This window comes from Acomys russatus, chromosome 6, assembly GCF_903995435.1.
Source record: "Acomys russatus chromosome 6, mAcoRus1.1, whole genome shotgun sequence".
Lineage (NCBI taxonomy): Eukaryota > Metazoa > Chordata > Mammalia > Rodentia > Muridae > Acomys > Acomys russatus.
In genome coordinates, this window is record NC_067142.1 from 44,196,168 (window position 1) to 44,223,319 (window position 27,152).

The 27,152-nt window shown below is 34.8% G+C and overlaps 1 protein-coding gene across 2 annotated transcripts in view; it reads left to right on the forward strand.

Moving 5' to 3' along the window:
* Brinp3 (BMP/retinoic acid inducible neural specific 3) overlaps nt 1-27,152 on the forward strand; it is a 391,753-nt gene that overhangs the window by 239,261 nt on the left and 125,340 nt on the right. For both annotated transcript variants that reach the window (XM_051147531.1, XM_051147532.1), the window contains exon 5: nt 25,847-25,952. In XM_051147531.1, the coding sequence (XP_051003488.1) occupies nt 25,847-25,952 (106 nt within the window). The remainder of the gene's footprint in view (nt 1-25,846; nt 25,953-27,152) is intronic.

Here is a 27,152-nt window from a genome sequence, read left to right on the forward strand (position 1 = left end):
GAAATTACAGGAGCATAATGAAGAATGGGCAGAACTTTGGTGTGGTCAGAGAAGGCAGAAACCATGGAGAGTCAAACTGATAAAAGTAGTTAGTGGTTACAACAAATTCATAGAGTTGGAATAATTTTCAGTTTTAAAAGATTGCCAAATGGATTTTACTCATCCAAAACTTCTTGTTTTTGTATCAGCCAAAATAGCAATAAAATAATAGGCAACTCAACAACATTTTTTTGGAAATAATTTATCTTAATACAATCACTGTGGGATCCTTTCTCTGGGAGGCTGGGCTGAGAATCTGGTCACAGAGTTTTCCTCATCTTTCTGTAGGCTAGCTGAGGAAGGCTCTGCTTTGAAAAACCTCACAGGAGGATAGCTTTCTGGCCAGATTCCCCAGATAGAGGGAGCACTGGGCTCAGTGCTTAACCAGGGTTGAGATAAAGGGAATCTGCATCCCTTCCAGCAGAGGAAGGCAGCCTCTGACTTCTAAAAGGCCAGAAAGTTGACCACACTTGGTTAAAATAAAGACAATCAAGAGTCGAAGAGCTAGATTTTAATTCATTAAGCTTAATGATAAAAGAAAGACAAAGGCAGGGAGCTACTGAAGGAGAAATGGGGAGTGTGCACCCCACAGCAGATTTCTGGGTTTTTAAACCAAGGGTAAATGAATTGCAGGACACAGGACCAGGACACCTCCCAAGACTTGTCTCCAGGGCAGCTTTGATATGTATTTCTTCAAAGAGGATCTTTTGACATGTTTTGTGTGTTTTAGCGTGTGTGTTTTGGAAGTGTCCCGGCAAGGAACTAGCCTTTTAACACATTTTGGGTCCAGTGGGTTGTTGCCAGCAGGGGGTGGGCTCATCTATGTCTGAGCATGAAGCCTACCTGAAGGGAGATTCTTCTCTGCCTAAAGGCAAGGGCCCAGAAATCACAAGACTTTCATTTTTTCATTACAGTTTTGCATGTTTTAGTCTGTGTTCTCCAAAGTATCCAAAAGCAGTATAGCTGAACAATAAACTCAAGACTGTAGCAATGTGAATTCTTCATTATTTCTGAAATGCCTGTGGCAGTGATAATGAACATATTGAACATAGGTAGTGATTAATAGAGTAAATTAAAAATCTATTTGTTGAATGTATTTTGTCAAATTTGTGAAGTACATGTTTCAGTAATCACACAACTCAGTAAAGAAAATTTATGTTTTGTGTGTATTGGTATATGTAGGGTATGTGACATTGAGGGCTGGAGGGAGGGAAATATATGAGAGAAAGATAAATTCTAAAAATTATTTAGTAAGAGAAGGAAGCTAAAATAAAAAGAAAAGAATATGTGTGTTCCTAAACTATAAACTAAGTGATAATTTAAAATCTGTTCATGAGACTGCAGAAAACCATGCTAGAAAGAAACATGTATTCTTGGGTGCTTTGATATAAAACAAATTCATTTATCGCAAAGTCATCCCTTTATTAAATATCATTATCATTTTTTCATGAATCTCAATATCATATTCATTAAAGCAACAACCTAGGGAATATTTTCTTTCATTTAAAAAGTACAGTCAGCATTTGACAGTAGCAAAAGTTTTGTTCTCTTTACTCCTCAATGCTCTGGGTTTAATTTTATATTTTAATTTTTTATTATTAATTTATTCTTGTTACATCTCAATGGTTATCCCATCCGTTGTGCATTATCTTAATATGAGAGAACTGACATAATTTCCACAGCCCTGTTAAGTGAAGATCAAAATATCTACTTGGGATTAGAAAATATGTTACTGTTTTACACCTATCTACACTGTGTCCATTAAAAAAATAGAGTATATTGTTACTTATATTGAATGAAGGAAAATAATTTTACATTCTATCACTTCCACATTATGCTGATAGTTTAACTGCTTGTCAACAGATGAGAAGGGATATTGTTAGCCACTGCATGCTGTTCTCAAATTATTGCCTTTTATTTCTCCTGAGTGAAGAAAAAAGTACCCAAGAGAAAGAAGTCTTTTATTTCCCTTTGTTCCACACATTTGTTAAAAGCCTGTGTTATAATTTGTCACATGATGTCAGACACAGGCTTACATACCAATCTGATTTTGGAACCCTGATTTAATGGTACATACACAAGTAATATATGATCTTGCTGTTAAATCCTTTGTATCAGTTCAGACATTTAAACAGGGAGATAATCACACTGCTTCCCACCAGATAATCTAACATATTTTAAGGATTGTCTAATATTAATTTTTTCAGCTATGGTGCTGACTTTTGAGAAAGGTTCATTAGATTAACAGAACTCAACAGCAATCTCCAATGTAGAAAAAGAAATTTGAAGAAATTAGATAAAATCGTCTTAATATTTTCAAACTAAGCTGCCTATTTGAGGAATAAGAAATATTTTCTGAAAATATTTTCATATATATGCTTACAATATAAGCATAATATAAATATATTTCAGTGGTAAGCCTTAATGTTCTTGGCTTCACTGCTAGCATTAGGTCATGTGTAAGTTATAATCACCTCTTTGTTAAATATAGGAATTCTTGTATTTCTTTCTATTTATAAAGCAAGAAACATTAAAATAAAACGATATCACCTCAGTCTAAACCATACTAGTGTTTAAATCATTCAGAAAGTGAAAAACAAAAACCTTTCATATAGGTTATTTTCAAATCTTTGTAAATTTTCATGGGTGTTTTAAAACACGTAGCATGAGATGTTGTGTGAGATTACCAAGTATCTAAATACAATCTGTCCCGATCTGCGGAGATCAGTCTGATGCAGAAAGGATATTGTAATAGCTATCTCAATATTATAATGATAATTAATTAAAGTGTGCTGATTACACCATTATTAAACATAATACCTGGTGCTGGAAAGATGGCTCAAAGATTGAGAACACTTGCTGCTCTTGCAGAGTCACACGGTGGCTCACAGCTCTCTGTATCGAGTTCCAGGGTATCAAGCAGTCTTCTCACTTTGGAGGTTACAAGGCAAATACTTATACAATTAAAAATAGTAATAAATAAAATCATTCCTTTCTGGCCATACTGATACACTTTTAATCAAAGCACTTAGAAAACTGAGCAGAAGGACTACAAAGTAGAAGTCAGCCTAGGCTACAGCCCATATTCTGATGCACTACCCAAGAAATGTTTGTTACTTTAGCAGTGCCAAAGACTAGGATGTATTCTGTAACCCTTATATACCTGTCACATGGGAAATCATATTTGCAGCATACTTATGTATATTTTAAGCAACAGCTGTAGCATCAACTCTGCCTCGAATATTGTGATTGAAGGAGAAAAATTTAAGTCTATGATAGTTTAAAGTGCAAAATTGAAGATGAATATCTCAATTCTATTTTAGTGGTGGAAGTCAGTCCCATGGCAACACTGAGGACTGTAGGTGGAAAATAGCACAGTGAAGGTGAGGCAATGATAATAACCTTGACAAATAACTTAGCAAAACTAGAAGCTGAGCATTGTTAAGAACTATCAATAATATGAGATAGTCAAAGAAACCAAGGGACAACAGAGTAGCTGATTTCCATTTATAATTCTTTTCTTTTTCACACATATATTTATATTATTACACATATATACAATAAACTATAGCAAGAAGAACAACAAAACATTCAGGAATTATATAATAGTTACGTTCATAGTGTTTTGACTATTTGTATTTGGCAGCCTTGAAGAAAACATTTTTACTATTTTGGTGCACCTAAAATTCTGAATGTAAATCAGTATGTATCATATATCATTATTATCAATTTAAAACATCTATCTAGATGTAAAATCACTTAACCCCTAAACTAAGCTTAATTGTAAAACTAAACTATCTGGTCTTCAATCCACCAGAGACTTGAGAAGGAATAAAATTAATTAGTATAAAGGAGTGCAGCTTAGCAGCTTCCTAAGTGAGAAGATGACAGAGACAATTTGCTACCTGAACACTCACCCAAACCTCTCCATAACATTGGAACATAATCTCCAGTCTTCTGGCCCAATATATCTGACAGTCAAGCTTGTGCTTTTTTAGGCAGAATTCTGTCTGTGGTTGAAAAGAGGACATTTTCCCCAGTAGCTTGTTTGTCACATTTGAAGCCATCTCCATAAGTAGGTTCTTTGATGCTCATCTTCTTTGAGGTAGGATGGGTGTTGGTAGGAGTTAACCTGTCTGATTTTCAATGAACCTTTAAAATAACAAAAATATCTTTAAATTGCATATTCTGTATCTCTCTGAGATTTTGAAGACATTCTTTTAACTATATTACCTTATCTTTCTATAGAATCATATCTACCTGTTAAACCTAGGATGTATATCTTTTGATGAAAATAGACTAAGTGATATGACCATGATTTCATGAACTAACAATTAACTTGTATAACTTATTTATCCTAAACAGCCTGCAATAGCACTTTCTTTTTTTGTTTTGTTTTCTCTCTCTCTCTCTTTTTTTTTGCATTACTATAGTAAAACCCTTATTATTTTTTATTAATTTATTCAGATGACAACTCAATTGTATCCAATCACTTGTATCCTCCTGTTCCTCCCTCCTTGCCACTTTCACCCTCTTCTGCTACCCTAGGACTATGACCGAGGGGGACCTCCTCCCCTTCTATATGGTCATAGGCTATCAAGTCGCAACTTGACAGCCTGCTTATTCTTTCTTTGAGTGCCCTCAGGCCTCCCCACCCAGAGGATGTTGTCAAATATAGGACACCAGATTTCATGTCAGAGTCTTTCAAAGTATAGGAAGAAAGCCTTGCATTAAACTTATATTGCATCTATATACAATATTCTATACAAGTGAATTAAAAGTAACCTTAGAGAATGTCGCCCCCTTAAGGGGGATTTGGTAGGTTTTTGTTACTTTCTTGGGCAACATATGATTATTTTCTTTGAGAGATGGGTATGAGCTATGATTGGTCTCATTTAGAGAGAAAACAAGGTTGGGCTCAGAGTTGTCTCTCTTTTCCTTTATCTTTTATTCTTAGGTTTTGAGATAGGCATTGAGAAGAAAGAAGCGGGATGTGGGACTATATAGGGATGATAGGACAAGAAGTAGATTAGTGAATCTACTCCTAACTTAATGCCTTCATTGTCACTCACATGGTTTACGATTCTAAAAGAATTTGATAACTTACTTATGGTTTAAAGAGGAAGCATCCTATCGTATTTTTCCTTAAATAAAGTTTACCACAGTGTCTTAGAAGACAGAAAACTATGGCAAGAGACACATGTTCTCCAGTGCAGACAAATAAGACCATACTAAGGAATGAAAGAAATGAAGTAAATAAATATTTATTTATTATTTCATTTTATATTACATATATATACATATACACATATGAAGAGACAGAGAGAGGAGAGAGAGAGAGAGAGAAAAAGAGAGAGAGAGAGAGAGAGAGAGAGAGAGAGAGAGAGAGAGAGAGAATATTATGGTCTGACAAATAACTATGCAGTTAACAGTTCTCACTGCTTTCATTACCCTCATGGTAACTCATATCTATCTGTAACTCCTAGTACAGTGTATCTGATACCCTCATGTGTTCTGTCTCTCATGGATACCAGACATGCAAGTGGCTCAGAAAAATGCGTGCAGGCAAAACACTATTATACATAATAATTAGTATTTTTTAAAAAGTGTTTTGGAGGTTACTACAGGTTAAAGAATGGGTTATGGTCAAAAATATGTATATGAGGTTTTTAATGTGCTATGTTAATATAATGCATGTTTTGTCTTTTGTGTTTTATGAGAGTTCATGTCTGTGGCAAGCCTCAAATCTATACACTAATTTTGGAATAGCATCAAACCCAAGTTTTTTTTCAAGTGTACAATAAGAGAAACATCTCACTGGTCTTACTGAGTTTGCATTAAATTCTTAATGGTTATGTATATACTCACTTATATCTGCATACTAGCCCAAGGGGCATTTCCCATGAAAGCCTTCACTTACCAGGAAACTGGGACAGAGGGGAGGACATCCTATTGGGACTCTAGATGAGAGAAGCATGGGAGAATAGCAAAGTAGAAGGATCCAGAGGGTCCTAGAAACCTACAAGTAGAACATTATGATAGGCAGATTTGGGCCCAGGGGTCCCACTCAAACTAAGGCACCAGCCAAGGACAGTACAGGTGTTAAATTTTAAACCCCTACCCAGATCTAGCCAATGGGCAGAACATTCTCCACAGTTGAGTGGAGAGTGGGGTATGACTTCTACATGTACTCTGGTGCCTCATATTTGACCATGTCCCCTGGAGGGGAGACCTGGTGGCACTCAGAGGAAGAATAGCAAGTTACCAAGAAGAGACTTGACACCCTATGAGCATATACAGGGGGAGGTAATCCCCCTCAGGAACAGTCATAGGAGAGGGGAATCATGGGAAAATGGGAGGGAGGGAAGAATGGGAGGAAACAAGGGATGGGATAACCATTGAGATGTAACAAGAATAAATTAATAAAAAAATTAAAAAAACAATCTTGTTAATCAATTCTTCCTTTTATATTCTATATTTACTCTCCAGGTTTCTCTTTTGTCACTTGTCACTTGACAAGAATCTAGCCCATCTCTTCAATGCCTCTTTCCTCCTTACTTCCTTTGGAATTTTTCAGATTCAGCTTGAAAGATATTTCAAGATGTATTCTTTCTGAGGCTCTCTTAAGGATGTTCCAACCCTTCTTATATCCATATGGTTTCTTATTTCCATTTATATCTGCTGTCCCTGAGTAGGTAGTCTTTACAATTTGGTTATGTGGTACCCTCTGAATCCTACTGAACCATTACTTTACTGCCTTGAGCAGGTTTATTAAACTGTGGGGAAATGCATAGGAAGCAAATATCAAAGAATGCCACCTCAGAAAGCTTATGTACAAATGACTATGGAAATGAATATGCCGAATAATAAAATAAATAAGTATATTGTTAACAAAAATATGAAGTTAAAATGGTACTGTTCTTTCCTCTTTAATAATCTAAACATTTGGCATATTATTTGTACATACTAAAATTTGAACAGGTTCCTTCAGGGATTTAAAATAATCTTACCTATGTTTAACAAGTAGTTGGAAGTTTGGTCTATAATAAATATATTTTCCCAATTAATAATATTTTCATTGTGATACTTAACATCATCTCAGCAGATGATGTGATGTGCAAAGAATTTATAGTGTACATTACTACTTTTTCCTCTGGGTTCAGTATGTCAGAGTGTGGCTAAATTGCTTGTAGATTTTAAAGCCCATTAGCTTCTTACTGTCTTTTTATTTAAATGCATCACTACTTGATGTGAACTGTATCTTATTCTACTTTAGACAGATATTTGACTAAACCTTAACTGTATTTTCTTCACTTTGAATCTATAGAGATGTTACAATTTTGTGAGTTATAAATGGGAGATTTTGTTTTGCTTAAAATGTTTTTTTTTAATTTAGAGGTTTGTGTGAGAACTATAATATTCTGTCAGCTTAAAAATATATAGCATTAGTCATTTGTGACTTACGTCAGTAGGAAATGTTGGAGCCTGTTTTAGTTAGGTGTATGAAAAATGTCCTTTCCCCTTCCCACAACTCAAAAGTGTCTAAAGCAATTTAGATCTCTTTCAAACAAGTTCACCTTTGATCCAAAGTTTGAAATCTCATCTGAGATGCAGTCTTTCCTAGAAAAATATTGTGATTACACAGGAGCCAGTGGTTATGCAATCATTCCCTTTCTAAACTAAATATAAAGAGTTATCATTTAACATAAACATTGTACTTTTTTAATGATGTAACAAAAATCAGTCTCTAGTTTTGAAATCTATAACACTTTCTAATTTCTTTTTCAAAAGACAATGAAATATCTAATTATATCATGTGTTAACATTTATGCTCACTACTGTGGGGTGTTGATGATTTATAAATGGAAATGGCACCATTTTGTCTGTGAGGTATTCATTCAGATGAGACAAATATCTGAACAGTAAAAGGCAATGAGACAAAATTAGAGTTAATTCAAGTACCCTGATTGATTTTTTTCCTGAGGCCATGGGTAAGGACTCTCAGATGTCTGTAACTTTAAACTCCAGGGCATAACTCTCCCTGTGTACTCTCCTATTCTCACAAGTCTGACATTTGAAGTGTTCTAATATTCTTTAATTTGAACCAAATGCAAAGGATAGAATGATAGCTGAGGCAGGTGACTAGTGGAATAAACTGAGGAAAACTTAATCTGTTACTCAAAATAATTATAGACAATGAAAATCGCCTTTTTTTCTTTTTCTTTTCTTTCTTTCTTATTTTACTTTTTAGCAAATACAGGACAATGGTAAATGAACTTAGCCAGAATTATTACAGAAAGACTGAGATGAACATCTACATGTATTTTAAATATATAAATATATTTGCAAATAAATTATTCCAAATGGTAAAGTTCTTTGAGTATACAAATACTGTTATTTATTTACTTTTTAGTTTATACTTACAAAATGAATGAATGTTAAAGCTAAAATACTAAGATAGGAAAGGTGAAATATTTTATGATTTTGTTGAAAATGTTTTCTGGGCCATGGGACTTGGGGTCTTCTCCTCCTATTCTTATTATTCTTAGATTTGGTCTTTTTATAGTGTCCCATATTTCTTGAATATTTTGTGCCAGGAACTTTGTAGTTTTAACATTTTCTATGACTGGTGTATCAATAACTTCAACCATATCTTCTATTCTTGATATTTTCTCTTCCACCTCTTGAATTCTGTTGATGATATTTGTATTTGCAGTTCCTATTCTTTTTCCTAGGTTTTTTAACTCCAGGATGAACTGAGATAGTGTTTGCTTTGTTGCATCTAATTCCCTCTTTAGGACTTGAATGGTTTTAATTCATTTCTTTCTCCATTTTATTGAATTTTCCTGTAATTCTTTATAGGTTTTATTCAATTTCTTCACTTGTTTGAATGTATTTTCCTGCATTTCATTGAGTGATTTATTTTCCTCCTTCAAGGTTTCTATTATTTTCATCACCTCAGATTTAAAAATCTTCTTCTTGTGCTTCCTGGGTGTTCATATCTCTAGGGCTTGCTGTGGTAGGATCACTGGTTTCTGGTGGCGTCATATGGCTCTGAGTTTTGTGGCTTGTCTTCTTGCTGTAGCCTCTCACCATCTGGTTGTCTCTGGATTTAAGAGGCCTGAAGGTTCCTCCAATGGGGTCTCTGTCTGTGTGTGTCTCACATGCGCCAGGCAGGTTGGGAGCAAGCTGAGTGACCTCCAAGCTGAAGGACATTTGCTAGAGCTTTCTTGAGGCCTTCACAGAAGGGTGGACAATGGGTGTTGGGGCCTGCACCCATATCAGCTCTAGTTGGTTCACTGTCTATGATCCCGTTGAATCAGGGAGGAGAGGAGCAGGCTGAGAGAGTTTCAAGCTGAGAGATGCTTTGGTACCCCTCAGTTCTCCTTGGTAGGATGGATAATGTGTATTGTGGCTGAAGCCCGACACACTTCTGTTGGTTCACTTTCTGTGGCCCAGATGGGCCAGGGTGGTAAGCAGCATGTGAGCAGAGAGAGATCCAAGAACAACCCTGCTCAGTTGTACCATGAACCTTATCCAGATAGCAGCGATCGTGGGTTGGTGCCTGTGCCTAACTCGGCACTGCCTGTTTGGTCTCTGTGCCAGGATGGGCTAGACCAGTAAGCAGTGGGCAGGTAGAGAGGGGATTCAAGCCAAAAGTCACTCATATGGGTGTCCCACAGATCTCCTTGGGGTATCAGTTGATGCAAGTTACGGCCTGCATCTGACTCACTTTTGCTTTTTCACAGTATCCCAGATGGGCAGGCCAGTAAGCCATGGGCCGGAAGAGAGAGATACAGCCCAAATCTACTCAGATGTCCTATGGGCCTTATCCAAATGGCAGCTAATGTGGGTTGTGGCCTGTGACTGACTCAGCTCTTAGGAGGCCTGCTGTGTACCTTTAAGTATTTGGATGAGGGTAGGGTACTTGAAGCTTGTGACTATAGAACGGGGGTTTTCCAGCCATGATGGGATGGGAGAGCTGGTTCTGATCTTCCGCAACTCCTTCCCTTCAGTTGATTTCACAGCCTCCAATCCCCTGCTCCCTAGACAAGTACACATTGGATGCTGCCATATTGGTTTCCTCAGTAGTAATATTTTAAACAAATTATTGCATACAGAAAATTTATATTGATCAAATTTATTCATTATTGTATACTTTTAATTTTCACATCAGATGGCTAGTAACTGTTTGACATTGTAGTCCGAAATTTGTATTTATCTGACTCTTCAATCCAAAAGTACATGGTTCACTATTTTAATGAGACAAAACCAAAAAATACTTTTACATTAAGCTCCTCAAAAGCACACACACACACACACACACATATATGTATGTCTTTATATGTATAATACATATATATTTAATAAGAACAAATTGTAAAAATATATTGTTTATATGTATACATATATGCATTTACACTTATGGAAAGAGATATGTCTCCAATAAAATCAGTAATTTTGTGTATGTTTTACCTCCTGGAAGAAGCTGTCATGTTTCTATAACTTTAAACATGTGCTGCACTTACATAGCTCTTAACTATCAAATCATTGAAATTGAGATAAACCTCGTAGATCTAATATAATTCCCTTTTTATATCCTAGTGTCTGTCATTTCTGGTACTTACAGTTTGTTTTAACAGTTAAATTAAGCATACTATCAATATTTGTACTTTAAAATGTAATGTTTTAAACATTTCAACATGACTTTAATGTCATTGCTGTATATAGTTCTTCAAAAACCTAAAGACAAGTAGGAAAGATCGTAAAACAATTTCAAGTGCTAGTTTAGGATGGTTCATATTAGATTTCAGTTCATTTTACTGTGGGTAATTAGGTGATTCAGAAAGAGGAAGCCATTCTGTCACAAACTTTTTCTTCTTCCTCATAGAATGTATTAGTAATTAGCATTGGACAGTGACATAAAATCTAATAAACACAATAATTATGTCCTTTGAAATACAGAAACAGATGCTTATCAGTGTAAATGAACCAAGAAAAGTTTCTGTAACACTAGCAATTGTTTCTACAATAAGCTAGGCGTTATATCCTTGAGATCCCACTGAAACGATAGCTGTGGCCTCACCCCTTCAAAGCATGAAAAATAGGCATATGCTCCACATCCATCAAAATTTCCTTGCTATTCTACACAACCAAACTACCTGTGAATAGAACCTTTATTCTCTAAACATGTGTTTTTAAAAACTTAAAAAAAAAAAAAAAGAAATAAGAGTCTATCTAAGAATATTTATCTCTTTTATGATTTTTCTTCCATTTTGCATATTTTGGTATTTGGAAGGGTGAAGCATCTCCAGGAAGGATAGTTATGACAAGTGTGGAGATCCAAATTTACAGACGGGAATTTATAACATGGTCAATATGTTTTGTTGTCTCTGCAATCTGACCATCCATATTTTCAATAAAGTTTCTAAACAACATGAGGAATACCTCAGGAGTACAGGAGTCTCTTGGGGAACCTTGTCTTTAAAAATCCTAAGCAATCAGGAGGAGATAACACAAAGGACAGGCATGCAGGGGAAAGGGTATCAGGAGGAAGAGAAGCATGTGTTAGAGTCACAGTGGATTTGTCACACGTTTTTATTTCTTCCATGAAACAGATAAATTTACATTAAAATGATTAATTGTTTGCTTATATTTTTATCATACTTTAATTAATGTTTAAAAGTAAAAATTATGCTAATTATACCCTTCTAGCAACATTTCAAATAAAATTAAATTAAGAATTAGCAATAAATGATAGGATAAAATATCATAAATAAATTTGACTAGTACATTTATTATTTATGTCTCTTGGAATTTCAATAATTCATATGCAATTTATGAGACTCATTGAATTTTCTTTTCCTATAAAATTTATATGTGTTCTTCTAAAATCACCTTAGTGCTGACTTTTGGTGATTATTAGTGCCAAAAGAATTTGAGATTCCACTTATTCTCTGTGAGCAGAGCCAATTTTATTCAGATAAAAGAGAAAATACAGAACTGTTTCTGTAATGGACAGTTGCAACAAGAAATCTGCTTCTGTCATACTAATGAAGCTCAAGGCCAGAGCTTTGCTCTGCCGTTCTCATCAGTTCTCTTGGGCACTCATTTAATTGGGTGCTAAATGGATGGCATGACAGTCCTGGCATTGGCCAGGATATGCACAGGCATTATTTGCCCTATTACAAAGAGATGGATGAAGTCACAAACTACAAAATCTTTTCAGAAATATGTGGCACCGCTAGAACTTCAAAAGACGCAAGCAATAAGAGTAGCTTTAATAAATATTTCAGAATGATAATAATATTAAATATGCAATTTCATAGGAATAATCAGAAATTTTGTGTTAAAGTTTTTTTTAAAGATAGAAGATATTTAGAGAAATACTATAATATAGTACATTATTTCCTAAGCCAAAAAAAAGAAAAAAAGAAAAAGAAAAATTGAAATGAAAACATAATGTCTTGTTAAACTCAACACACATACAGCCAAACCCCTATTTGCAATCAAGAATCTGTTATAGGGTGTCTTGATATGCAGTAACACTTTGCTAGACTGATGCTGGCATTCTGACAGTGACAAATTGGACAGGGTGTGCTTTATATGAGCTCATAGGCATGGTAGTCTGTCAGTGATCTTGATTCTATTGCCACTGTCCTCTAATGCAGGGATAGGAGCTACCTGCCAGCATGTGACATTTACTCTTGAATATTTTCAGTTACTGTATCAATGAAAACAAAATAGAGAATTCATTTCCTAGTGTATATGCCTTCTGTACCAGTAGCTTCTTTCATTGATACTGTGCACTGTGAAAGACAACTATAACACAAGTTAATTTTTAGTTGATCAAATCGTGGCCATGTCAGTCACTATTCTATTTTTATTGCAAGAATATACATCTTAGGTGTGGCAGATAGATATGACTCTATAGAAAGATAAGGTAGGATAGCTAGATAAGGTCTTCAAAAACCTCAGAGACCTACAGAATATGGTGTTTAAAAAGTTGAGTGGGGAGTGGGGTATGACTTCCACATGTACTCTCGTGCCTCACATTTGACCATGTCCCCTGGATGAGGAGACCTGGTGGCACTCAGAGGAAGGATAGCAGGTTACCAAGAAGAGACTTGATACCCTATGATCATATACAGGGGGAGGTAATCCCCCTCAGGAGCAGTCATAGGGGAGGGAAATAAGGGGAAAATGAGAGCGAGGGAAGAATGGGAGGACACAAGGGATGGGATAACCACTGAGATGTAACAAGAATAAAGTAATAAAAAAGTTGAAAAAAAAGGATGTTCTGTTAGGAGGCCATTAACTCATTAGTAGGAAATAAAAATTAAGAGATGCTTAGAAGAATGAAACTTCCAAACCACATTCAATGGAAAAAGGATAGCATCTTCAACAAATGGTGCTAGTCTAACTGGAGGTCTATGTGTAAAAAAATGCAACTGGACCCATATTTGTCACCTTGCACAAAACTCAAATCCAAGTGGATAAAAGACCTCAACATAAAACCAGAGACACTAAGTCACTTAGAAGAAAAAGTACGAAACAGCCTGGAACATATTGGCACAGGAGACAACTTCCTGAACAGAACACCAACAGACCAAGCCTTGATGTCAACAATTAATAAATGGTACCTCATGAGGCTGAGAAGCTTCTGTAAGGCTGGAGACACTGTCAAGAAAATGTTTTTATTATTTTAAGGATTCACTGACAATGAGACAGGTTAACTCCTGGCAACACCCAGCCTACCTCAAAGAGGATTATGAGCATCAAAGAACCTCCTTAAGGAGATGGCTTCAAATGTGGCAACCAAGCCACACAGCAAAATGTCTTAATTTCTATAACAGACAGAATTATGCCTTTAAAATGGTAAGCTTGGATGCAGGAAGAATTGAAGGCCAAACTATGCCAAGACAGGGTATGTAAGTCCTCAATGGTTCCTGCCTCACAAATATGTCTGACAGATATATTGGGCCAGAATGCTAAAGAAGATGCTCCAACATTATAGAGAATTTTGAATGACTATTCATGTAGAAAACTGTCTCTGTCATCTTCTCATTTGGAAAGCTCTAACCTACTCTCCCATCATACTCAGGTAATCAAGTTTATTCCTACTCAAGTCTCTGATGGAGTTGAATACCAGGTAGCTTAGTTTTATAATGAAACTTAGTATATTAGAGTTTAAGATGATTTTAAGTGTACGTAGATGTTTTAAGTTGATAATGACAAGATGGGATAGAGGTTGATTTACATTCAGAATTTTAGACGCTCCAAGATAGAAAAGATGTTTTCTTCAAGGCTGTCAAATAAAAATAGACAAAACACTAAGAATGTAACATTTATATAATTCGTGTTTGTGCCTTGGTTCTTTTTGCTATAGGTAGTTTATCATATATATGTGTAATAATATAAATGTATATGTAAAAAATAAAAAATATTTAATTAAAAAAAATAAAAAAACACCACTGGGTTAAGGAGGATAGTTCTCCGCTGTAGAGGACTGTCTTAATACAGCGTCAATACACTATGCAATTCTATTTGGATGCAAAGGAGATTTGATTTTGATCTTACATTATGCTCAGTTGAAGGTTAAAATATATTCCAGCCTTGTTTTTTCATTATTCCAAAATAAGGACAGGGAATATTAAGGTTAAGGAATATTTGGAAGTTTGTCTGAGGCCATTGAAGGAAAAGGGCAGAGAAAACCCACCAAGAAGAGGCTGAGTAGATTCTTTCCCAAACAGTAAGCATTATATCCAAGTCTAAAATATTTTTTCTAATCCTTCTATTATAAATATATAGTTATTTTATTTTAGACTTTCAGAAGACATCAAATTCAGTATTTTCATTTATCAGGGAATACCGATCATGTTATTCTTTCAAATAGTTAAAATAAACTGTCTATTTTGTAATAATGTGTTATATGTATTCTGAGTTTGATATATAAATATTAGTTCCTATTGAACTGAAAAGCTTTTGGTAAGTCTTAATAAAATAGGAACCTAAATTTTGGGTCCAGTGAGAAGGCTCAGTGGGTCAAGGTACTTGATGCCAAGACAAATCACTTAAGGTCTATCCACAAAATCCATATTATACAAAAGAGGTGATTCCAGCTACTTGTATTCTGACTCTATCTGTGTATCTCTGTCTCTCTCTTGTCTCTCTCTGTCTCTTTCTTCTCTCTCTTCTCTCTCTCTCTCCCCGTCTCTCTCTCTCTCTCTCTCTCTCTCTCTCTCTCTCTCTCTCTCTCTCTCTCCTCTCCTCTCTCTCCTTCTCTCTCTCTCTCTCTCTCTCTCTCTCTCTCTCTCTCTCTCTCTCTCTCTCTCACACACACACACACACACACACACACACATACACATGAATGAAAGAATTAATAACTCAAATGACACCACATGTTGGCAAGGATGTGGAGAGAGAGGAACACTCCTTCATTGCTGGTGGGAATGCAAACTAGTACAACCACTTTGGAAAGCTATCTGGCGCTTTCTCAGAAAAATGGGAATAGGGCTTCCTCAAGACCCAGCTATCCCACTCCTTGGAATATACCCAGAAAATGCCCTACTACACAACAGGGACATATGCTCAACCATGTTCATAGCTGTTTTATACATAATAGCCAGAACATGGAAATAGCCTAAGTGTCCCTCAGTAGAAGAATGGACTAAGAAACTGTGGTACATTTACACTATGGAATACTACTCAGCTATTAAAAACAAGGAATTCCTGAAATTTGTGGACAAATGGATTGATCTAGAAATTATAATGAGTGAGTTCACCCAGAAGCAAAAAGAGTCAAATGGTATATACTCACTTATATCAAAACACTAGTCCAAGGGATACGTACCATGAAAAACTTTACTTTCCAAGAAAGTGGGTCAGAGGAGAGGACATCCTATTGAGACTTTAGGCGAGAGTAGCATGGAAGAATAGGGAAATAGTAGGACCCACAGGGTCCTGGAAACCTACAAGAAGAACTTTATGACAGGCAGATCTGGGTCCTGGGGTCCTCCTCAAACTAAGGCACCAGCAAGGAGAATATAGGCATTAAACTTCGAACCCCTACCAGGACCTAGCCGACGAACATGATATTCTCCACCGTTGAGTGGAGAGTGAGATCTGACTCTCACATGAACCCTGGTGCCCCTTCTCTGACCATGTCCCCTGGACGGGGAGGCCTGGCGGCACTCAGAGGAAGGATAGCAAGTTACCAAGAAGAGACTCGATATTCTAAGAGCATGTATAGGGGGAGGAGGTCTCCCTCAATCACAGACATAGGGGAGGGGAGAAGGGGGGAAGTGGGAGGGAGGGAAGAATGGGAGGAAACAGGGGAAGGGCTAACAATCGAGATGTAATATGAATAAATTAATAAAAAAATGTAATGTTATGGCGTATAAAGCAAACTCAGCTCAACATGTGGAGTCTGCTACTTTCTCGCTGTGCAACAATGAATAAATTTCCTTTCTCTCTGAAAAAAAATAAATACATAAACAAATAATGAAAATATAATCCATAAGACAAATAAAAAAATAAAGTCATACAATAATTTATTATTCAGTTTGGTTTCGTTTATAAAATATGTGCAATGAACTATTGCTTTGTAGTTCTTTCCCCAATTCCTAATAATTTAATTTATTTCATACAACAAACTAACCAGTGTTGAAATTTTCATGGTAATCTTACTCTATGCAAACAACCTGTTCAGCCTTGTCATGCACTGGGGCAAGCTGAGTGTTATCTGTGTACATGCCCGTTTGAAAGGAGGTTTTAGTTCTCTTCTGTATTTGTATTGAAGACATCAGATGGCCCCCGGACAATTGTACTGTAATAACACAATGCCTTTTAGAGTTTGATAATAGAACACAAAGTTACACTTACATAATATCATAAGTTACAACTATCACAAATATAATCTAAGCCCTCTGAGTGTATATGCTGGTAGTTAGGCACCCAATAAAGTCTTTTTTCTCCATTTTTTCAAATTGCTGCAGTTTAGAACAAAAAGTAAACAAACAAACAAACAAAAGAAACAGGTAGGAGTGAGCCACGGGTTTGTCAGCTCCATGGATCAAAAAGAACTAAACATTTAAGTTCCATGGGAAGCATGGTTTAAGCACAAAGAGATCCTGTGTTCATTAGGCAACCTGGCTTGGACTCCATTGTGTCCAGTGTACCTATTACACATCACATTAATAGACACTTTAAGAGCCCCTAAAATCATTTTTCTAGCCTGGTGTGTAATTTTGTTTTTTAAATGTATGCTCAAAGAGTGCACACAGTGTCTCTCAATAGATGGGCATGTGGCTATTTCTAGGAGGAAAGTCTCAATATTACATTGATGGAGGATAATTTGTAGGGTACAGAAAAGTAGGCCAATCATTGTAGCCATTGTGCACCCATGGAGTCAAGAACAAGAAGAAAACACTTTGAAATAATTATGCTCCTGCAAAGTAAACTCTGCTGTGTCCCCAAATAAATCCATGTTCTATGTTTTGTCACAGTCTTCTCCAACCGTAACTGTTTTTTCATATAAGCTCATTATACTCCACATTGTTTTTATTTTCACAGTTTAATAACTTATGCTGGTATTATCTGCCTTGTACATATGTAATGAATATGTGGTGTGGAATTTGTAAAGTCTCTTTGAGACATTATCTTACTAGTTGGCCTTGGTTGGCCTGAAACACCATATGTAGAACATGCTGGCCTTCATCTCACAGAGATCCTCCTGCCTCTGCCTCCAACATTCAGAGCTTAAAGATGTGTACCATCACACCCAGCTTCTTATACCTAACACCCACATTAAATCTTTTTTTTTTTATTTTGGTCCCAATTGATGATATTATTATTATTATTATTATTATTATTATTATTATTATTATTATTATTATTATTATTATAAATTTATAGTTTATTAATATAAAACCAAATTTACATTCTATTGCCATATACAGCCCATGGCTAAAATATTAACAAAACACTACTGACAATTTTTTAAAAATCTTTCTTCATTCTTCATGTATTAACTACTCATTTGGGGTTTTAAATAAATTGTCAAAGATATCAGCAATCCACATGACTTTCAACTATACCGTCATTTACTAATGTCCCAAACTCTGCATGTTCACCTCATAATAAGTACAATTAATCTCCTATTTCAAGTATCTAAGCGCCAAACACAAAATAGCTTCTGAAGAGCTTTGCAAAGTGACTCCTTCTGCTCCTGAAGACAGCGAGAGTGCTGTTCTCAGCATTCACGTAGAGAGCACACTGTATCACCTTTATAGCCAGCTCCAGAGACTCCGGTGCTGTGTTGTATACTACAGAGGCATTGGCACTCACACATGAACATGACCTTACACAGTCATGCACTACTTATACAATTTTAACAAGATTTAAATAAAAGTAAAATAGAACAAAATGAATCCATACAAATGAATTATTACAATATCTAAATATATTTTTATCCATTGACATTATAGGAAATATAACTAAGATAAGAAACTCTCTGCAAGAAATTATTTGAATTTTTGATCAGAACATTCTCCACAGTTGAGTGGAGAGTGGGGTCTGACTTTCACATGAACTCTGTTGCCCCATATTTGACCACGTCCCCTGGATGGGGAGGCCTGGTGGCACTCAGAGGAAGGATAGCAGGCTACCAAGAAGAGACTTGATACCATATGAGCATATACAGGGAAAAGAGGTCCCCCTCAGTCACAGTCATAGGGGAGGGGAGTAAGGGGAAAATGGGAAGGAGGAAGGAATGGGAGGATACTAGGGATTGGATAACCATTGAGATGTAATATGAATAAATTAATGAAATATATTAAAATCTTAAAGAGAAAAAAAGAAATTGAATAGAAATGTAATTAAAAACAAGCATAAAGTACAGGATAAACTTATTTTTATTGTTAACTGTGCTATTCATAAGAAAATGTTTGTAACATGGGTATTGATTATGTATCATAAACTATTTTAGCTGCTACTAAATAGAGAAGGTTCAAGAAAATATGGACAATGTCAAATATATTTAAATCACTATATGTTTTGATATGTATCATGCACTAAACATAATGCTCATTACTTCATGTAGATATTAAAATGTATATATTTGCTATACTCAGGCATTCCTGGAAGTATTTTACATATGAGTTTTTCAAAAATATATATTAAAACAAACAGTTATGATACTTACAAAATACTTTTGAGTCTGAATAAAACTTAATCAAATAAGAACATTTTCAAGTACTTTATTACAATGATGTCTGCAAATTCATCTTTTGGATAAAAGTAACTCCTAGAAATATTGCAGGAAGGTAAAGAACTAGGTCTACATGGAGTCACAATCTGATCTTAAAGACTTAATACATGCTGAAATGAATTAACTATTTTGAAGAGTAAAAGGAACAGATATCTTTCAACTCGGTATTTATATATCACACCAGAAAAATCCTAAAGTTACACCTTCAACTGATAATAAAGTCATTTTCCCCTTTGTTATTCACAGTTTTAATGTTCTGTAATCTGATATTTTTAGCAGTATGTAATGAAGAAATATCCTTTGTGGACAGCAGAAAAGACTGGTGATTTCTAAAACTCCCATGAAGTTATAAAATGTGTGGGGTTTTTTTTCTCACTGATTTTTTGGAGGTTCTCTTCAATCAGAGGTTTAGGGGAGAGGAATAGAGCCAAAGAGACAGGGAAGGTGGGAACTGGAAGGTACAAGTAAAGGGATAACATTCAGGATGTAGTCTGAATAAAATAAATTTTAAAAAACTTAGTATAATAAGTATTTCTTTGTAACAAAGCTTTCCTTTACTATCACCTTGTAATAAAGCCTAAGAGAAGTAAGCATATTTTTATGTGCTGATTTACTCCATAGGCACTGTCTCTTGCCCCATTCCACATATAGTACAGTTATCAATAAGATGAGAGGTAAACTCACAAGGGATGTTTGTTTGCATTGACTGTGATAATAAAGCCCAGGAATGTTTATGGTAGGAAGATGTAGTGGGATAGGAAAATGCCTTCATCATTTAATCCCTAATATATTAGCATTTTTCTTCCTTAAGTTCTTTTCTCGTCTCAGGAAATAGTGCTTTTAATAGTATTTTAAACATCATTTCTCAAAATTAGTTTACTGAATGGATTTCTGTAACCCTTTATCAACAGTTAATATCTCCAGTTCCTGAATAGATTTATTTATTTATTGGTTGGTTGCTTGGTTGGTTTATAAGAATTATTCATTTTAGGTGTTTGGACATATTGCCTTCATATATGTCCATCTAATGTATGCCTGGTATCCACAGAGGCCAGAATCAGGCATTGCATTCCTATAACTAGAGTCACAGATGAATCTGTGCTGTCATGTGGGTGCTGAGCATTGAATCTACCTCTTTTGGAACAGTAGCCAGTGCTCTTAACCATGGTACCATGTCTCTAGTCTTTTATGTATGACTATTACATTGAAAAATGCATCAATAGGCAAATAGAAATATGTAACTGGCTGCAGATGAATATGACTTGCTACCTGTCATGATATGATGAATAAAGAAAAATATCAACACAACTTTATTAATAAAATATTAATTTACTAGCCATGTTAGTTGTTAATACATAACCACAGCACAGATAGTTTAAATTTTAGCCAATCAGCTATTGATTTTACATTAAAATGAGAAAGTTATCAGAAATTAAGAAAGCATCATACGTCTTTACTGTTACTTCCATACACTTAGAAAATATCATCCTGGTGTCTGACACTAAACTATTTTTGCCTAATGGAGCATGGATTTATTTGTTTATTTATTGTTTTTCAATTCACTTAAGGGAATTTGATAATATTATATTTATGAGTCCTGTCCTTCTTATTCTATACAATTGCCTTTAATATTCTGCTATAGTAGTCAGGCTCTTAATTTGCTTCCACGTTATACTAATAACTGATAGCAATTGTGACATTTTTCTAAATTGCACTGCTTACAGGCTCTGCATACTGAAAATGCCCTCACTGTGAATGTCTTTGCATGCCTGTTGGCACATTAATACTTACTGTATAATCTACAACTAGGTTATGTCTTTCTCTACTTATGAAGACATTTTCAGTGAAGGTTTTAAGAAAACAATTAATTTTCAATATTATCAACACTATTTATATTCATCTTTAACTATTTGTAAAGTGCATAGTAGAATATCATTATGTTTCTGTTTTTATATCCTTGATAAGAAAGGTAAACTATTTTGTCTCTTGTTTATTTTTTTAATTTTATATGTGAGTACTGTATTTACATAATTTTGACTCCTTGTTTTCTATATCCAACTTCTCCCATGTGCCCCTGATTTTGTTCCAAATTCATGACCTCTTCATCTCCTTGACTTAGGCATCACTATTGAAAAGGAATTACTTGATTCATAAGAATAGTCTATGGTTTATTCTGCAGGAGCAAAGTTTTATATATATATATATATATATATATATATATATATATATATATAATTATTCAAAAATTACAGTGGTAACAGCCAAATTTAACTGTGAAATACAATCATGTCTTTTCAATAAGAAAAGGTCTGGGTTAGTTCTCCTTTGAAGTTCTGGTAGAAGTATGTGGGGAATTTAAGTAGGATGACTTCTACTGGATGATCCCTCACTCCTGTTAGCACATCTTGGCAGTCCTAATTGAATCAGGGTTAAAAAACAACTAACTAACTAAATAAATAAATAATAAGACAATAATTAGGACAGAATTTGGATGGAAGGTTCCTGGGAGGAAATGAAAAGAGGGAGGATTTCATATTATCAAGACACATTGCATACATGGACAAAATTTTAAAGAGTAAATAAAAATGAAATAATAAAAACTCCAAGATCTATGAAAAAAAATGACTGTGAAAGTTTTGATGCTATGAGCAAACAATTGTGATGGACAGAAATTTATTTTATTTTCAACCATTTTCATGAGTAATAAAACTCTTACTGCACACAAACAAAAATGGGCAAAATATTAGCAGTTGTTCCTCTGGGCTAGTCATTTATCTAGTTGCTTGAATTTCTAACATGGACATTTATTACTGTTTTTATTGAAAATGTCAGGTTGAACAAATAATAATATTGCTATTCTCTATTTCTTATAGTCATGTAACCAAGAAGAAGTACATAGATGACAAGACACTGTCAGGGGAAAGACATATTTATCTCTTTTTCAGAACCGAAAATATATAAGAAATTCTTCCCTTTGAGTATATTTTTTAACATTGTTAGAAACATTAGGCTTCATAAGACGTAAATTTAAAAAATAATTCTCCATAGTTGACTTGAAATAAATGATTTATATAATCATACATTATATTGATTTTTGAGACACAATAATCAGTTTTATCAAAATGATGACTTAATTGTTTATTTATACTTAAAAGAACCCAAAACAAGAGCTGTTGCTCAGAGTAAATGTATTTGTAGAACCATGGTGTTGGAGAGTGCTACAGAACCTGCTAAAGATACAGCTGACTCCATATTCTATACTCAATGTTCACCAACGGAATAAAAAGAGTAGATGGGTTGTTAGGACTGTTCTCAAAATTATATTGCTAAAAATAAATGATGATATAAACATATTATACTTAAAATAAGTGTATACTTATTGAGATATATATTAGGCTCCAAAAGCATATGTAATTTACATTCAATATAAATGCTTTTATTTAATTTTATTTCTGAAAACTACAAAATTGTGTCATTAGGCACGGATCAGCTGTTTCTGTTTTCATTTTTGTAAATGTTCTTTCCTTCTCTGTGATACTTAACTGTGCTTCCTCCCTTATATCAACATTTCTGTATTAGTGTTACACTTTTCATTCTTATATTATCACATATTTACTTGTAGTGTTGACGAGTATATATGTATATGTGCATATATTCAGGTTCCGTGTAAAGCATGATTTGGAATTGTTAAAATGTAAACATATTGCATTTGTTTATAAATAAGCAAAATCATATAAAAGGGCATGATGTTTCATCATTAGAAGATGTGTGTGTCCATGCATAGGTGTGTATTCCAAAATATATGATTTCAACATGCTCTGTCATTATAATGTTAGAGGTATGTATATCATCTCAAGGGTAGGCATTTTATATTGGATAGTCTGGGGCCTCCTCCTTTCAGCATTCCTCACTTGCCTGTAGTTCAGTGGCTAGAGTTGATAACACCCTAAAGGTCCCTCCTTCCATGTTAGCATATATAGATGCCATCCTTGTTTAGGTCACGTTAGCCATCTATGGCAATGAAACTTTTTATGTATAGTTTCTCTGACAATTCTAAGAGAAAAAAAAATCTCACAGAAAACTTTTCTCCTTTTGGTTTTAAACCCTTTCATATCCTCATCCTTTATGATACCATAGACATAGGACAAGGAGCATTATAACGGATGGATGAGTTAAGACTTGTCACCACAGGTTTTCTTGTTCTCTGACATTTGATGGGCTGTGATTTTTTTTTTTTGTGATGATATCTATCTCTTGCAAGGACAATGATTGGTGGAAACTGTGGGTATAAGGATGAATATTTAGAGAAGGTGACAGTTGCAGATGCTTCTCCTACACCCTCTACCTTGTGAATCAACTCTAAGCAGTGTGATAGTTTTTAGTGGGAAGCATAATTTCCCTTTTCTTGAGTCTGTTAAGTACAATTAGACAGATGTTCATTACCGCATGTGAGTATTGTTTCCTTTGACATATAATTCCATGATGGATCATTGTTTTAGTTCATAGGTATAATAGCTAAGAAGAAACTGTGATGGGTTCCCTCCATTGAGTGCTTGTCTGCATCCCTCTGGTATCATGAAAGCCAGTTGTCAAGAAGGATATTTTCAGATTAGACACAGTTCAGATCCTCAAGCTCACATCTTTTAGGCATAATATTTTCAGCCTTCGGGATTCACCTCCAACATTTAGGTGGCAACCTAGGGTAGGAGTTAAACCTTATATTGCTTTGGTAGTCTCTTGAACAACCCTGATCAGCCAATCAGAAGGGGATTTCTCAAGCTTCATATGGTAGTTTTTGTTATGTAGTCTAGAGCTATTGGGAGAAGGTCTGTCATTCCTGATAAGAAGGAATTTCTTTAACTATATTTGTACAAATTAAATAGTTAACAATATGATTCCCTATGGCTCGTATCATTGATAGTTGCTCTTTTCAAAAAAAATTAACTGTATACATTTCACTTAATCTAATCAAACACAAGTCTGTTCACACAATTACAGTATTTTTTTAATTTAGGAAGAGATCTGTACCCTATAAAATTCTGGAACTGTAAAATAAAAGAAACAGTAGAAAAAGAGTTGAAAGAAAAATTGTATACTACATGTCTGAATTTTTCAAAATTTAATGTTTTTATATCTTCATTGAAAATAACTGATAGTGTAAAGAATATTCACATAATTACTCAGGGATTGATTAATACCTGACTACCCTATTCATACAGCATGTTCTCTATAAAGAAAATTTTGAGCAGGTTAAACTTCACCTTCCACATCTAGTGAAGCTCTACGTACCATGGCACATGCTGCACAGCACACACACTCCCCAGGCCATCAGGCACATAGCAGGGCCATGTGCAGCCACTCCCAGCATTCCAACCACAGAATAAATCATTTTCACAGCATAGATGTTTTGATTCCTGGCTTTCAATATTCTGTCCCTCAAATAATAAAATAAAATAAAATGTTTGACACTATCAATCTGACTTTTTAAAACTATAAACGCAATCACCGAAGAATTATTGTTTGTCTCCATCATTTTATTTTAATCTATGAAATAGCCTCTAGTTTTATACATACCGCATGAGAAAGCCATGACTAAGACATTCATATTTCTACTAATGACCAAATGTTCATGCTACATGCTACATGCTCTATCCTTGGCAGGGTGTGGGTCTGTCTGAAACTTTTGCTTAATAATTTGAGATATGTATTTTTATTTTTGTCCAATGCATTATTAGATTAAAGGTAAAATAAGCATGAACACTCTTCCTAGTTGCGAACCTAATAGGTCATGTAGGATTCATCGATCAATATAATGTAATTTAAAATGTTATCTTCTTAGAACTATTTCTTGGTAAAGTGAAGATAAAGTTATTCATATAACAAAAGACTTTTAATATTGTGTAACGACAGGATGAATCTTAGTGCAACTTTCCACATGGTGTTAATCTTGAGCATAAATAAAATAAACTGCTCAACGTAGATAAAGGAGAACATTCCCATCAACCTTGGCTTGAGGAGGAATGTGTAATGGGTAAAGCCTTCAAATTAAGGTGATTACTGAACAGGGTCACATTCTGCTTGCGGAACAGAAGGGGGGCGAACAGCTCAAAAGTTACTGTATTCATTAAGTGGATTTATTTGCCTTTCATGTAATAAAATTGATGGCAGATTTCAGACAGTGGTTTGGAAAGTGACTCTGACTTACAAATGTATAAGACACAATTCTCCAGCAGCCTACACAAGTATAGTCTTATACTTTTTTGGAAAAATGAGTGATTATATGCAAGTTATATTTTTCCAAAGTAATCTTTATATGTATTGGATTTATTCCTGATTTATAAGAAGAAAAATGCTGGACTGCTGGCTTCTTTTCTCATCTTTGTGCTTTGAGTTACCTCCTGCTGTGATCCATAACATATCAGAACTTTCAGCGATGTTTATCATCAAATATTATAGTACCAACCAAGCACACTCAACAGAAAGAACATTGTAAGAGTCTGATTTATTTAATCAAGTTGATGTTTTATTTATCAGGTGACAGAAACACGGACGGGTCCTCTTGGCTGCAGTAACTATGACAACCTAGATTCTGTCAGCTCTGTTCTGGTTCAAAGTCCTGAGAATAAGATTCAATTGCAAGGTATGTGGGCAAAACTTTATTAATTCTTTATGAGTCTAGGTTATGTGCTATCTGGTTCTAATTTCCTTTATATTGAAGGAAAATAAAATGCTTGGTACTGGAAAGATGGCTGAAAAGCCTTTGGTCCTTTTTCAGAGTACCTGAATAAGATTCCTAGCACCCATATATGGATACTCATCACCAACTCTAACTCTAGATCTAGTGGATCTGAAACATTTGGCCTTCCTGGGCACCTGTTTGCACATAAATACACGCAGACATACACATTTACATATGAGTAAACATAACAATAAATATTTAAAAAGAAATGACGGTATATATGTACTAAATTTTCAAAGTTATTGTCATGCTTAATTCATCTATTTTAAAATATCTAGACGATCCAGATTACATGAAGAAATATCAACTTATTTTTTCAAAAACTCAATAAAAATAGTAACTAAATATTATCTTGAGCATATTTTTTTGGTAAAGAGCAAATACTGTTCTAGTAAGAGGAAATATATATATAGGCTTGTATAGTCCATGTATCTTTTTATGATTTTTTGTACAATTTGTAATCATTTCTCTTCACACTATAAAATAGACAACACAATTTACATTTAATTTAATACATCAGACACTGCTGCCAAGTTTTCTGATAAGTAGAGAGAGGCATAAATGATACTATATCAAACTGCTGCTATTCGCAGTATTCCAATTGAGGGTGATTTTGTGATGGGTGCGAAGATTTGTCGGTTTATGCATTAATACTCTGGAAGGTAAATAAATGCAAGGCAGGATGTTTAGCTAATGACGTTTACAAGTATGTGTGTCTATGATCACACACAAAAAAAGCACAAGCATGCATATTTCTTCTTTTTAAAAGCAAAGGTCAGCACAAGGGTCTAGATATATCCCAGTGGTTAAGAGAAATTGCTGATGCTGTGGAAGACTAAGATTTGATTCCCAGCATCCTTAAGACAGGTCACAACTTCCTGTGACTAAATTTCAGGGAGGGGATTTAATGCCCCCTACTGGCTATGATAGGTTACTTCATGCATATGGTGCATGCACTCACACAAGCGCGCGTGCGCGCGCAAACACACAGAGACACACACACACACACACACACACACACACGCCAGTCAAACACACAAAGTAAATAAATATTTTGGAAAAAACAGGCTTAAATGCACATACAAATTAGTAATATTCGTA